This window comes from Fonsecaea pedrosoi (assembly GCF_000835455.1).
Source record: "Fonsecaea pedrosoi CBS 271.37 unplaced genomic scaffold supercont1.4, whole genome shotgun sequence".
Taxonomy (NCBI): Eukaryota; Fungi; Ascomycota; class Eurotiomycetes; order Chaetothyriales; family Herpotrichiellaceae; genus Fonsecaea; species Fonsecaea pedrosoi.
Genome location: NW_013550612.1, coordinates 1,810,557 through 1,824,754, shown reverse-complemented (window position 1 = coordinate 1,824,754; position 14,198 = coordinate 1,810,557). Strand labels below are relative to the sequence as shown.

The window sequence follows — 14,198 nt, the reverse complement described above, 5'->3', positions numbered from 1 at the left end:
GAGACTCGACGCGTAATCTGTTCTCGCAAGACCGGAGATGCCGTGTCTTGTTATGCACGGGCAATGTTTTCCCACAGTGAGGACACGTAGAGGGGATCTTTGGAGACTCGACGCGTAATCTGTTCTCGCAAGACCGGAGGTGCCGTGTCTTGTTGTGCACGGGTAATGTTTTCCCACAGTGAGGACACGTGAACGAGATCTTTTGGGACTGAGGTTCTGTTAATATATTTCCTTGTTCCATTGGTGGAATTGTAAGTAGTAAGTAGTAACTAGTGAGGATGAGGATGAGGATGAGGATGAGGATGAGGATGAGGATGAGGATGAGGATGAGGATGAGGATGAGGATGAGGGAGCTAGAGGGAAGGTTATCCGAGGCATCACCGTGGGGCGAGCGTAATGGTCTCGTGGTGTAGGTAATACCGTCCAGATAGGTCAGGCGACCCGAAAACGCGCTCTTGTCCGTCACCGTAACACGACCATAATAAGCATCGGCAAGCATAACTAATCGACTTCGCAGAGAAGCTGGATAGGTATGTATCTGACCACCCTGGCGCTACCTTGAAAGCTTGCTATTCAGACATCAAGCTCGCCTTGAACTTACAAAGACGACGATTGAAAATTTCCGCGTTTAAGGACCTCCAGGAGGCCCTCAACAATCACTTCGGCAAAGTGAACTAGAATCTAGCTATCATCCAGAAAGACCTCACAGTAGTGACAAAAGCTACAGCTACAGTCACTATAAGCACCAGCGCGTTTGGATTCAAGAGATGGGCTGACATCGCAGCCAGAAGTCTAGCGCACCCCCCTCCTACGATCCGAACCATCAAAGACAGCTCGATAGCTGCCTCTAACGACCCTCAAGACTACGAGATCATCATCAGGACTAATCGGCCCGAGAAAGCCGAAGCAATACAAAAGCTCGGATCCACGGCAATAGTGACCGCAGTGAACCAGGTAATCGACCTGGCTGCAAAACAGGGACAAACCTTCAAAGGCATCAAGGTAGTGGCAGTATACAGCTTCCGCAGTGGTGACATCAAAATCATCGCCCGGAACGCCAAACACTTCGAACTACTATTGACACAAGAAAAAGAGTGGCTGTCTGCCTTTGATCAAGGTACAAGGCTCAAGGAAGAAACCTTTCAGAGCGTGGCACACAAAGTCAATATCGAAGCAGCGGGAAAGACATTCGTCGAAGGGTCGGCGGCGATATTTGACGAGATCCTCAAGAAGAACAACCTAGAAGGGTGAGTAGCAGCCCAGGAAGCACAGCTTGCAGGGGCCTGAGGGCTGCTCAGCACGGATCGTGAATGGGAATGGTCACATTGTCTTCTCAGGAGTCATTCAACCGAGCCTGTGTTACCGTGATTGCAGAACGTATAAAGGTTATTCGGAGTGTTCGGAGCGTTCGATGTCTAGACATACCTGTGTCAAGGTGAGAGCAGCGAGGAGAGGAATCTCTGCTATATGCACCAGCAAGTTGTAAGTGCGAAGGCCAGAAACCTTCCAGGGAACGACAGCCCTTTTCCTGTTTTTGGGCAGGCGGCCCAAATATGCTCGGCAACCCAGGGCACAAGCTTTATCGGCCATGATCGCCATGAGGTACAGTAAGTGAAACAACATTCAGGCCATCTTTCCCAAACATTTCCTGCATCCACACGTCCTTCACAAGAGCCCACGCTCTTCAGTCAAGATTTTGAAACCTTCTAAACATCTTTAATCTGAAGTCAAGAGGTGCGCTCCGACCCGAAACTGCTGCTTTGAGTTCAGTTTGTCCCTCTTTTACGACGCTAGTGTACGTCACGCCTTCTGGTCTTCTGAGCAGTCACACTGCCTCGACGTACCGTGGTTGCTCTAGATAAGGGAGAAAGGAATGAGCAGCTTTCATGTAGTTGATAGCGAGGTTGCGGTCGCAGTCGGAGCTTAACCGCCAGAGCTAGGGTGACATGTGACATCACATGAGATGGGCCAAAGGGCGTCTTGGCAACCACATGATGCTCGCTAAACCTACCACAACAATCCCCGTTCTTTACATGCCAAGACCAACAATCTTTTCTTTCCGCTGTTTCTAACTACGTATTGCGCTCAATCGCTTCTGCGATATGACAATTTGGAAACAAATTCCTACACATGTGACTTTTTCAAACGTTTTGCTGATCAGCATCTTCAACAGACAGAATGATGAACCCCCTACCACCCGATCCTTTAGCTTTCACAGGACCATTTCCCCTCGCTGATCTAGCGCCACAATATATGACGCGAGAACAAATTGAATCGGTGGTCGCGCACGCTCCGAAGCTCTTTCAGACTGGCGGAGATTTGCCCAACGATGGAGGTATTCCTGCAAAGGCTGTTACTCCCGTTTCAAACGGTACTGTCGTCAGATACGGTACCCAGATTTCCCTAGGTTAGGGTCGAACTATGATGAAAGTTCAAGAATAAGTCTACATATCTATACCAGAGGTCTATAACTATTAGACTTCCGAGCAGTATACAGACCGTCAAGCTCACGAGTCTATATATATTATTATGCAATATATACCTGGGAAAATTAAGTAGAGGGGTCTCGTACTTCGAATGTCAAACAATAGGGGTTATTCCGGGAATCGGCCGTATCGCTCTACCTGGCTTTCGAGCTGATGCCGTTGTGAAGCGCCGCAAGGTATATAAGCCTCGCCTTGCCGTTCCCATGGCAGGATACAACTCTCTGGACCACACTATCGTCGTCCATATCGCCAGGGTTTCCCTACCAATCCAACCCTCTGCGTCATCCCGTCCACCGGTCTTTACTCCTCGAGTCCTTACGTGTTAGCTTTCAGCATGCCTTCCTCGACCACCATCGGCATCATATGGATACCTCCCAAGCTTCAGCAGCATGAAAATGCTATAGTCCGAGAGATCTACTTCGTGTGCTATCCCCCGCATGATGTCGACGACCCGCCCACCAAGTACACCAATCATTGGACCTTTTCCCTCGAGATCAGTCACTCCTTGCAAACCCCAATCCTGCTCCGATGACGAACAAACTTCGACTCGAAGTTACGCTGAAGCAATATTCTGTGACGGCCCGCGGCTTGTTCTACGTTACCCTGAACCCTGTGCCAGATCTGACAGTCAAGGATGTCCTCAATCTGATCAGGACCGATGGCCTTAACAAATACATTTTCGATTCCGACGGCAACGGATGTCGTTATTAGACCATGCAATTCGTAACGCATCTCGATCAAGCCGGCAAAGTGGCGAGTTCAATGGAGGCTGAGTGCTTGGCAGAACGGCTCGGGAAGACCTGGACTGCAGGCGTCGACGGACAGGCAGTGGAACTGGAGCTTCCGCGTGGCACTCCGGCCAGTCCCGGAAGGTTTTATTGAAGATCCAACCGCAGCCAAGAGCGTCATATAGGCGATAGTGCAAGAAGAATGAAGTCTGGCGGATACCGATGGCGGCCGTATAGGCAATAGGCTCTAACTCACGAATTGCGATAATGCTAGGGAGACACATGCGACTTCTCGTTCCGGTCGAGGGACTCTCCTGTACGGCAAGATTCATTTTGTGTGGAGACGCACAGTAGTACTTCATAACTCCAGCCATTTGTGGGCGACTATAGACAGAATTCCGCCAACCATATGGAAGTCACCATTTGCCAGCACGAGTAAACCGGGATTTTCGAAGCAATATTTTCTGCGTGCTGTACCGCAGCAGGGATCGTAAGCTGAATTTGAGAAGTGTCATCAAATGCTCGCCAGTGGTTTGTTTGCAAGCTTCTTTTCTTCCATCTCTGATACGATCAATTTGTAACAAAATTTGCGAAGAGCCTTGAGGGAATCGATCCTTTCCATTCAATCCCAACCAGTCTACCAAAAGTGAGTAATCATCTCCATTGCACTGTAATAGGACTTACTCGATTCAAGGTGGTGAGTGCGTATAGCTTGATAAAGTCATGGTACCAGCCCCAGAGAATAGCAACTGGGATGAATATCATATGCGTCCAGTCCTTGCGATACAGAGGAATTTTCTTCGCTATTTTAGCAAATAACCACCAAAAGAAAAACAATACAGTCCATATTCTCCGTTGCTCGTAGGTAGCAGTGACTCGTAGCAGAAGCCGCCAGAGTATAATGTCGGGGGGGATGCCATAATTCACGAAGCCGGAGATGTACAAGGAGTAGGTACCCCAGGGATACTTTCTTATTATTAATTAGCACGGCCCGGACCTGTAGGATATCTCTCTTACCGCCAATTTTTGAAGTTTCGTAAACTTTTCGAGTTGCTCCTCGGATTGCTTCTCTGCCATCGCACAAATCGCCAGAGTTCTTGGGTACTCGTACCGAATATTGTTTCGACCTGGCACTCTCTGTGGCTTTGAATCTTGATGCTCCAGTCGTTCTCCAGTAGATAACGTGTCCAGAAGTTGTCATCATCAGCGTTCAGCGGTCGACCGTTCCATGTCTCACCTGTGAATCCGCTGAGGAATCGAGGGTCTTCGACTATCTCCGATCGGAAGCCAGCCATTCGCCCTGATAGGCATGAGATCGAACCATCTATTGTCAAAGTTGCTAGATTTTCGAAGTTTCGACGTTCAATATAGTCACGAAAGATTGAATTGATAATCCTCCGCGAGGGTGATCCATCGGCGACACCTCTAGCTCGCTGACAGGTCCCTACTCCACCAACTTTATCCTTCTCAAAAGCTGCAAGCATCCATCGCACGGTGTTCTCGGGAAATACTATATCGTCATCAGCGAACACTATAATTCGATGGACCCGCTTTCGATCTTCAGGAATATGGGTAATGGCGCATGCAAGTTGTTCTCGCTTATTGGCATAGCTAGCCTGGCATACATCAATTCGAACTCTGTCGTGCCGCTTTGCAATTTCAATCGATAAGGCTTGAATTTCTTCAAACGTATTAGGAGGCGTACAGATCCAAATGTTCTGGATTCCGGCTTGTATATGGCAGTGAACTCCTTCGAAAAGTGCAACGGGACTTTTACCGAGCGTTGCAATTACAGTCGTTACAGCAGCCGGTGTAAGGTTCGGGTTCTTCGGGATGGGAATAGGTCTATATCTGAGATAGGCTAAGCCTTGAACGATAAGCCGAATATATTTAAAAATTCTAGTAAAGTCAGCATAAACATAACGGATACGGGTGGGTACTTACAACAATGCGAAGAACAAGAGTGTATCGTAGGTAGCCATCAGGAGGCCGGGTTCGTGATGCTGACTATTGTTATGGAACTCACAACTGGGCCTCGAGGTAGCTCCTGTGGCGATGAGGTCCATTATATAAATCGATCGGGACGGAGGCTTGTTTACTGTCAATATTACCAGGCCGTATCAAGCTAACAACCACCCCTCTGGAGTCAGGGAGAGAAATATGTGCTCCCTAGGTAGGGTACTCCACGACACGCCCATCGAACCACCAATGCACTCATTTATCCACTGAGCGACAGGTTCGCCCGTGACGTGGCAGATGATAAGGGCCAGGACGAGGTGTAGAAAGGGATCGCGTTCTTCGAAGCAGTAGTAAAAGAAACGTCGAGTTGAAGGGTAAGGAAAGGGCACTACAGTCATCAAGCTAGGGTAATGTTTGTCTAGAGACTACCATTCGTACAGTATCTGTGTCTCACTTCTCTCTATTCAGTCTGTCACCACTCCTTTTCCTCCCTTCTCTACATCACTGAACGAATAAAAGCATCTCCCTTGTTCCTTCGCTTGTTGTAAACACGCAGCTCGTTCAGCTTTTCTTCTGAGCTAAGGTAGTGTGATCGTGATGCCTGGGTAATTTGTTGTTTACACTCATCAAGCGTATTCTGGCACCTTCCATCAATGATCAGGGTAGGAGGTATGGTAGAGTGCCTCGCTCCCGAAGACGTGCTCTAGGATGTGAGGCAGAGGGTATCTTTCAGTGTAACCTCTCGGATGGGACTTAGCATGAGATGATCCATAGTCTCAACAGTAGCAAAATCGTTCAGTTCAGCCGCTCGTACAGGCGGATGCGAGGCGCAACCAGAATGTGACCACCTCACGTTCTCCATCATGGTAGGTCACGAAAGTCCTGAAGCCATCGCTGGTATGCTATCATATTATCTGGCTTCTGTCCGCAAATGTTGACCCTAAGCTTATGGTTAGGACAAGCAGAAAGAATGAGAGGCTCTTGTACTTACATCGTGGTGTATGCGTGAATACTAATATTCTTAACGTCCTTTCTGACCTCCGCCAAAAAGACTTGTAATTGTTCCGGGGACCATCCCAGAACATAGGTAAACAACCGGAAGGACAGCGCCTCTAAACCATCAAGAATGATTCCGTTGTTGAATACACCGAGCTCTTTAAGCTTCTTGTCTTTCGCCCATCCGTTGCAAGGCAATTTCTTCTTTGTCACACGCACGTCAATAAATCCAATCCTCCGTAAGATGTCTTCGCACTTCTCTGCGAGGTAGGCATCGCGTCGGATTTTGCTTAATGCTTCGCAAAAACTATCAATCCATTGACGATAGGCACACCCTTGTGGCATCGAATTATCGTCGGTTGTTATCGGAGTAGTATCCTGGATTTCGATCCAACCCCCAGGGGCAAGGCTCTGGTAAGCCTGTTGGAAGAATGCTTCTGGGTCTGGAATTGAGCCAAGCAAATCGCGCGCGTAAACCAAGTCAAATTTGCGTGGAAAGCTCCAGGGATCTCGGTGATCGAAAAGCTCAAAGTTACAGTTGGGTGGTGCATATTCGGGTTGGATAGGACTCAAGTCAACCCCCGTGATAATGGCCTGTGGGTAGTGATCCGCCATCTCCACAGCCCAAATACCTGTACCCGTGCCGACGTCCAGGACGTTTGTCGGCTCAATCGGAGCAGAATGCAGTGCGTTCCTGAGAAGCTTGTAGCTGTGATGCAATCTGTCCAATCGGTCCTGTTCATGGTCATCGTTGGGGAAAGGATAGAAGGCACTTGGGTGGTACTTGTGGTATTCCCGGCCGTTCTCGATCGGGAAGTCATAAGCAGAGCTCGCCAGTGATTGTGTGTCTGTTTCGTCGCCTATACTCGCCGCGTCACCAATTGCTGAATCGTAGTCACTCTGTTCCATCGTAAAAAAGTTGAAACCCGATGTGGACAGCTATTGATGTAGTCGCTTTGGAAAGCGCATTTGGCGGTTGGGCTGATTCCTGAGATGTATTGTCGCACACGAGAACGATACAAGGGAAGAGGAGCAGATCCAAGGGCAGCCAGATTGGAAATTCCCGCAGCTTTATGCGAAAAGCACTTTGGCAGCCTTGAAACTGATAGATTGTGGTACATTTAAGGTGGTCTTTTTGGGGGTCGGGGTGAGGACAGGCGTCAACCCCTTCAATCATGCGAGATCATCAAATGTAAAAAGAAACCTCTAACGGCGATCTCCTCCAATGGTTACTTTAAACTTTATCTACACGGCCTTTGCATAAAGGGGCCAGGGCTCTGAGAGGCATGCAATGAGAGGTCTTTGACAGTACTAAAAGATACTTGTAGGAACATTGACTCCCGAGATCATGCTTCTCTGCCAGTCGAAAGTACCTCATACCTTGGGTGAATCCACTTGTTCTCTGGGTCCTCGACTAATCAATGCCTTCCGTCCGTTTTGACTTGGGCCCATATTCCATTCTCCCAGCATTTCCAGTTTTTAAGCTGCACCAATTGTTCGCCATACAATACCAAGTCGCCCAAGTCGAACAAAAAGGTTTCGTTTGGTCGTTCCTGAATTGTGCAAAAGCCCTTCTGGCCATTTGGACTCAGCATAGCCCATGTCCCCATGGTGCCCTCAACGGGCTCTCCGCCTCTGGTCACACAGTTCTCTTTGACCATAATGGTAACGGGTCCCTCGTAAACGGCAGGCTTAATTTGCCAAATCCACTGCTTTTCAAGGTCGATTTCGCCGGGTAGCGCGTTGACCCACAAGGCGAGAGCCATTTGCATCCACACCCGGAACCCAGGTCCAATCTCAGCGCACATTTTTAGGATCATGAACAGTCTGTCGAGCCTTCCGCCTTCCACCACGATTTTTTGGTCTTCCTGTGAAAAACGCTCAAGCACGCGAGAGTTGAGAATGAGCCCTCGAAGTAAAGAACCCGTTGCATCCGATGCATTTATCTTGCCTGATGGAAGTCGTCGTTTTTCGATGGTGTAGTCGAGCCAGGCGGGGATGGCCATCGATTCGAGGTTTTGACATTTGAGTGGGCTATTCTCACGAGCCCGAGCCCACATCTCCTTCCACTCTTCGATCACCTGAGGTGTCCTTTCATCCCGTGCCTGCACGCTCTCCAAATTTTTGAGATTGGGAAGGATCTCTCGGGCTAAATGATCCAGGTGAAAAAAATCCACAAAGGTTCTCAACTTCGTGAGCTGAGTAGATTTGATCTGGGCGTCGATGATCTCAAGAGGATTGTATGTCCTGCAGGGCCCTGATGGAGGTGGTAACTGTTTGTGCGGGTCGTGTGGTACCAGGAGATCTATAGCTACCACTTTAATCAGGAGGTAAAATATCAATTTGCATGGTTCAAAAGGTTCCATGGTCTTGTACTCGATCTTGTCTAGGAGCACTCTCAGGTCTGGGACAGGAACATGCAACTGGTCCGATTTCCTGGTATTGTATAGTGCCAGAACGAGATACACGGTTGTTTCTTCCACGTGGGCGGGAACCATCCTTAGTCGCAAGAGTTCGTCTTCGGTTGCAGGCGATCGAAGGCAGAGCAGCGCCTTCACCAACGGTTCGATTGACATGGAAAAGGCGCTTTTGGTCTCAAAGGCCTGAGCAGGAATTTCTTTCTCCTGCAGGGTGTATGGACGGGGCGTGTCAGCAATGGTAGTAGTGGCAGACATGGATTGATGCTCTGAAGAAGTATCTGGTTAGACAGCTTCAATACTGGGTAAAGTAAACGGAGCTCTAAGTACCGCATTTCCCTAGCCTTGTAGTGCATTGATATCGACATTGATCCGGGTTCAAACTTGGCGTTAAGCCCAGGATCTGATTACTGCGGTCATGTGTATAGGAAGGAGCGGATAGTGACATATTGATGGACGGAACACTAGAGTGGACAAGGGACGTTCAACTGTTCATGGCGAGAACGTGTGTTGTTATAGCTGATGGACCTCCTCTCCACCGCCTTTCTAGGCGCCATGCCTGAGAGATCTTTACAGGCTCAGTAATAAGCTCGATAGGGCGCACATAATGCAGAATCCATCGATGCCTATCAACATTGATGAGGTGATAAGACAGCCGAACTTGAGGGACGGTGAGGCATCCATCGATAGGGGCTGATCAATCAGATCTCGAGGAAAGAACTATTGACGATTGGCTCGGGTCACTGTTGGAACAGGGACCAGCATCAGGATATCAGCTCCAACATGTAGCGTCAATTGTGCCGCAGAGACTATGTAGCTTACCTGAAAGAGGCGACTATTTATTCCTCAGCAAGGATTAGGCTGAGTCTCCAGCGGAGCCATGACTCTCCGCATCCAAGTGAATACGATCAGGGACCAGACTCTCAACCATTTACCAACTATCGTGGAGACTGGGGCTCTGAAGACTGGACCGAAGTCCGCGAATGAGCGCGAACCAGTTGCAAGACAGCTCCGAGCGGGCGCCACTCTCTACAAATAGTTTTGACGAGGCGCACCAAGTACTGAGGAGGTCAAGTCTTATCCAATTTACTGACGCACACGCTAGGACCCCGGACGCTCTTTACTCCATCGTGGCCTAGAAGCTCGGGATGTCCTCCAGAAAGACTATTAGCAACTAGCGGGTATGCCGGAAGATGTGTTGAGCGGTGTGTCGAAAGCGTCTCAAAGAACTGTACATGCTTTTCTTCCCATTGAGGGAGGAGGTGTTCCACGAAGGTCGAAAGACTTAGGAGACGAAACCCCAATTCACGGTACTGATCAGCAGTTACAATACATGAAGTCCAGATCAAATAACAGAAGTCCCAGCTGTCCGCGACACAAGACCAGTTCCAACGATGAGACAGACGATCATACAGTTTCGTCCTTTTATCCTTTTCGATGCACTCGTGAAGAAGTACCATCTTCCGTACCAATATGTCTGGCGATAGTCACTGCCCCATCATCAATATGCCTCTGATATTGAACGTTTGCCCAATTGAGAAGCCAATCGTCGGGCAATCCTTCCCATGGCAGTCGCCCAAGATGTAGAGAAACTCCCGATTTGGACTCCAGACGATGGAGAGACACAGTTTCCATCCTTGACAACTGACTCCCATGCCAATATGAAACTTCGAATGCCATGTTCGGACCTGCGACGCGTACGTTCATCAGGTTGCAAGGGCTCAGCCGTCCGTCGGGTCGCCTTTCATAGATAGTTTCTCCTATGCACAAAGCGAGGCCCGTGACGTAGATTTCAAGAAGTCGACGAGGATTGTCCGAATCTTTCTTGCTTCGAATGAAATCGAATGCTTGAGGTCGCAGATAGTCCAGAATTTGCCATTGCCGCCAGTTCTGCGCCATAGCAACTGCATCACCGATGTGGCACGAGAAAGACGACTCGGAACGAAGGCACCGAGCTTGTGTCTGGTCGAAATAAACCATTGGTCCGTAGTCGCGTCCGTCTTCATATATCACCGGCTTGAATGGTTCATATCGCTCGTCGCTGCGCTCATAGCGCTCGTCGCTGCGCCGAAGGCGTTTAGTTGATCGAATGTCAGCCATGTGACCTGAACTGTATCAAGGAGGCTTCTCCAGTTGTGAGAACAAATGGAATGGCGAGAAGAAAAGAGGTTCTGCGCAGGGAGATGCGGTGTATTTATGCTGGACTGTTTGGGCGCTAGAAGCTGGCCTTGTTGTAAAGTCCGTCAGCTCACGGATCGACCCTTTACGCGTTTGTTACATCAAAACATGTCCCTCACCCTCATGAAACACTGATCATCTTCAAGCTTGATGGATCCACCTTGGGGACTGATCGACTCAGTGGATTGGTATGTGCACACGATGACCTCCGTGATGCTTGTTCCGGAACCAAACAGTCGACGCAAGTTTTTAAAGCCTTGCGTAAATTTCTCGAACGAATCACGAGATGGATCGACCTGTGTTCTGTTTTCGCTCACATTCAAATCCAGCCACTGGAGATGAGCAGGCATCGCTCTGGCGACGATCAGGGGAGGCGGTTTTGGGGTCAACTTGGGAAATGACGTTGGGTTTGAGGCCGGAGATGAAGCTTCATCGACGATGACAGTTGATGATGTTGGGGGACCCGAGGAATGAGGTGGCGCCGACCGAAAATAATGATCGGGGGAACCCTGAGGAACCATGATGGCCGGTGGAAAATGCTTCTTGGGTCCTAGGGACCCCCGATTGTCCTGATGATCCATCTCGAGATGGAATACACTGGAGTTCTTGGGAAGGAATATCTGCTGCTCCCTCAAAGATAGGTATCACCTACCAAAAGCTTACACTTAAATGTTCAGAATACTTGACAGGATATATCTAGGGCGGTCAACCGGTGATAGTACAACCCAGCCGCTCTTGCAGGCGCCGAAATGCGAGTGACCAAAAGCGTCGGATCGACACACAAGGGCCGCATGATAGCGAAATAAACGTAAAACCATTGCAGTCAAGCCAGTCGTTTCTCCCTGTCAAAGATTGGCCCAGCCTGACCGCAGAGCGCTTCCCATCCACCTTCCCCTCCTTCTGTCTCCGTGCAAGTGAAGCCTTCCCTCCTGGATCCAGCGCTGCAGTTTCCGTCGCACCTGCGTATCGAAGCCTCCATGGTACACATGTGCAATGTAGCTGCTATCCTTCCTCACCTCCATTACACTCTCCTCCAAAATGCCCGATGCCGGCAACGGCGGACATCCGGGGCCAAGCCATCCCTGTTCGCACAGTATCTCTTCGTACTCGATGTCGATGTCGATGGTGACGGTAATGTCTCGGTCACGCGCGTTTTCAGTCGGGGTTTCGCCGTGGTGGCCTTTGGTAACCTCAGTTTCAGCGGTAATTCCAGAAGCACCGCTGGGAATAGATTTGTAGTGTGCAACTGGTTCGTCTTGATTCGTGGTCAGATGCATCGATGTGGGCCTGGTATTTTCTCCAGCAACGTAGACGTCCAAGGCAGTAACAGGGCAAATGATAGATAGGACAGCGAAACCGGTGAGAGAATCATAGTAACGGGGCGTTTGAAGAGCATGGGTTCCTGCACTGGTTAATATGCGAATATCTTTATGAGTTCAAGTTGCAGAACAGGCTTGCGTACTTCACGCCCAAAGAGCGCCACCATGTTGATTTGGGATCCACCACAATATTGGGACATTGCCAGATGTCCCGACATTGTGCTGGGTCCCAACTAATGCCAAGTCTTGCTAACGCCCCTAAGATTCAGCCAGGGGTTCGCCGAAATCTCCCACCTCGTTCTCTTCCTTTGTTTCTATCAAATCCGCTGTGGTAAATGATGGACCTGATCGATGCATGTAACCGGATAAAGAATGCTTATGTTGACGAATTGGCCACAAACAGCGCTTTGATCTTGGACACCTGGAGGTACTTGACCCACGTTTTGCAGACCAGTCTCTTCATTATCACTGAAGAGGGACCTGCACAAGAAAAGGCAGGACACAGTGTGGTCTCACAGCCGCAAGTGGTCTCCTGGCCCAACGGCAGTGGTTGCAATATCAGCCCGCCATCCTCTCATGTTGCTCCTGCCTGCGCAAGCAATACGCTACCGCAACCAACACTGCCTCGCCCTGGATGTTCCATTGTCCCTGTTCCGGGAGAGAAGCCCATCTCGAAGCTTTCCCGTCGAGACAGGGCATTCAGAAATGTCCAACATAACGCCCAAAAACGCGAAAAAATCCTTACTAAGACCAACATCAGCAGAATTCTCTCTCGGCGGATCACGGAAAATCCAGCAGCTCGTGCCAGTGGCGATTTAGCAGGAAGAAAACGACATGGCCTTGACCGAATTGCGTTCTTTCTGGAGGGGTTCTTCGGAGCAATATATCTCACCGAGAGATATGAATCCTACAGAGACAAATCGCGTGAGGAGAAGAATGAATGGAGAAAGGGAGGAAAGCCTAAGCATGTGTACGAGGAATTCGCAAAACGCGAAGGTATAATCGATTCGGACCTTCGGCGCATTCTCAGACTTGGACAGGTCTTGCTGGCGGTATGGTCTTCCCGTGACCATGCTCTTCTCCTCTTATTTGACCAGCTTTCTACATTGCGTGAATTGAGCGTTAAAGACGCGGAGAGCCTTGTTCTATCGTTGCGCGATGAGCCCTCAGTGGTGGAAATTACCAGAAAGCTGAACACTTCGGTCGAAGAAGCATATTGTCAATACCGAGAGTTTAACAAAGAACGCTGTACCGCCAAAAGGAGGGCAGCCATGGTGGACGCGATCAATGCAATTATGAAAGCAGACAAATATGCAAACCGCATTGATGAGAGTGAGGATGAAGGCGACCCTGGTTCCGATAAGAGCGAAGATGAAGACGATCTGGAGTCTGATGAAAGCGAAGATGAAGACGACCTGGATTCTTGTGATAGACTGACCTCCACAACAGCATCGCCATCTACTCCCGGCGAGGATGAAGAGTTTTCTACTCCAACCGCTGCTCTTCCCGACCCTCTGGGTTCACTACCATCACATCAGACCTCAGTACAACTTGGGGACCCTAGTCATGTCGGTGTCGTCGATGAACATGCCGGTGCAGGGATGGAGTCGTTAGTTGCGGCTGCTCTTCACTGCCAGCATCTGCAACATGACTTTACTAACACACCGAAAATCATTGCAGAGAACTCGCCTGAGATGGGCTTATTCGATCAACTTCTACATCAATCAGAAAGTAATCGGCAGCAACTGTATGTGCTAGATGATATTTCGAATGGTAGGGAGCCGCCACGTAAGCGTCTTTGCCTAGGTCACCCGATCAATGGAAACACCGCCGTACCTACGCAGAACTCCGAGTCTCAGACAGCCATAATCGACAGTTTGACGTCGATCGCCGCCCAGGGACGCCTTCATTCGAGTCAGACGATAACTCCTCCTGCGAACACTATAAGCTTCCCAAGGACCTCGATGTCTTTCCAGCAGAATGATGCGCTAGAAGACACGAGCCAAGATGTCAATGCCTATAATAACTGGGACGACTGGATAAGGGATCCTGACCTTTTGACCGAGCTCGAACTCTCCCTTCCTGCCAGCCACACGGACCATTGGGCATGATGTC

The 14,198-nt window shown here is 49.4% G+C and overlaps 9 protein-coding genes across 9 annotated transcripts; 3 read left to right on the top strand and 6 right to left on the bottom strand.

The window, feature by feature from the left end:
- Positions 1-344: 344 nt before the first annotated feature.
- Positions 345-1,251, top strand: Z517_06457 (uncharacterized protein; the record flags this gene model as incomplete). The annotated part of the gene is made up of 2 exons (XM_013428196.1): positions 345-409; positions 789-1,251. The coding sequence occupies 2 exons, from the start codon at positions 345-347 to the stop codon at positions 1,249-1,251; spliced, it is 528 nt and encodes a 175-aa protein (XP_013283650.1).
- A 1,569-nt stretch (positions 1,252-2,820) lies between these two features.
- On the top strand, positions 2,821-3,197 carry Z517_06456 (uncharacterized protein; the record flags this gene model as incomplete). The annotated part of the gene is made up of 2 exons (XM_013428195.1): positions 2,821-2,983; positions 3,040-3,197. The coding sequence occupies 2 exons, from the start codon at positions 2,821-2,823 to the stop codon at positions 3,195-3,197; spliced, it is 321 nt and encodes a 106-aa protein (XP_013283649.1).
- Positions 3,198-4,227: 1,030 nt separating this feature from the next.
- Positions 4,228-5,280, bottom strand: Z517_06455 (uncharacterized protein; the record flags this gene model as incomplete). The annotated part of the gene is made up of 2 exons (XM_013428194.1): positions 4,228-5,113; positions 5,159-5,280. The coding sequence occupies 2 exons, from the start codon at positions 5,278-5,280 to the stop codon at positions 4,228-4,230; spliced, it is 1,008 nt and encodes a 335-aa protein (XP_013283648.1).
- Positions 5,281-6,160: 880 nt separating this feature from the next.
- On the bottom strand, positions 6,161-7,078 carry Z517_06454 (uncharacterized protein; the record flags this gene model as incomplete). Its single annotated transcript, XM_013428193.1, has 1 exon — positions 6,161-7,078. The coding sequence occupies one exon, from the start codon at positions 7,076-7,078 to the stop codon at positions 6,161-6,163; it is 918 nt and encodes a 305-aa protein (XP_013283647.1).
- A 509-nt stretch (positions 7,079-7,587) lies between these two features.
- Z517_06453 (uncharacterized protein) lies at positions 7,588-8,844 on the bottom strand (the record flags this gene model as incomplete). Its single annotated transcript, XM_013428192.1, has 1 exon — positions 7,588-8,844. The coding sequence occupies one exon, from the start codon at positions 8,842-8,844 to the stop codon at positions 7,588-7,590; it is 1,257 nt and encodes a 418-aa protein (XP_013283646.1).
- A 1,167-nt stretch (positions 8,845-10,011) lies between these two features.
- Z517_06452 (uncharacterized protein) lies at positions 10,012-10,686 on the bottom strand (the record flags this gene model as incomplete). The annotated part of the gene is made up of 1 exon (XM_013428191.1): positions 10,012-10,686. One exon carries the CDS (start codon positions 10,684-10,686, stop codon positions 10,012-10,014), a length of 675 nt encoding a protein of 224 aa, XP_013283645.1.
- Positions 10,687-10,865: 179 nt separating this feature from the next.
- On the bottom strand, positions 10,866-11,345 carry Z517_06451 (uncharacterized protein; the record flags this gene model as incomplete). Its single annotated transcript, XM_013428190.1, has 1 exon — positions 10,866-11,345. One exon carries the CDS (start codon positions 11,343-11,345, stop codon positions 10,866-10,868), a length of 480 nt encoding a protein of 159 aa, XP_013283644.1.
- Positions 11,346-11,609: 264 nt separating this feature from the next.
- Positions 11,610-12,041, bottom strand: Z517_06450 (uncharacterized protein; the record flags this gene model as incomplete). Its single annotated transcript, XM_013428189.1, has 1 exon — positions 11,610-12,041. One exon carries the CDS (start codon positions 12,039-12,041, stop codon positions 11,610-11,612), a length of 432 nt encoding a protein of 143 aa, XP_013283643.1.
- Positions 12,042-12,421: 380 nt separating this feature from the next.
- Positions 12,422-14,194, top strand: Z517_06449 (uncharacterized protein; the record flags this gene model as incomplete). The annotated part of the gene is made up of 1 exon (XM_013428188.1): positions 12,422-14,194. One exon carries the CDS (start codon positions 12,422-12,424, stop codon positions 14,192-14,194), a length of 1,773 nt encoding a protein of 590 aa, XP_013283642.1.
- Positions 14,195-14,198: the final 4 nt, after the last annotated feature.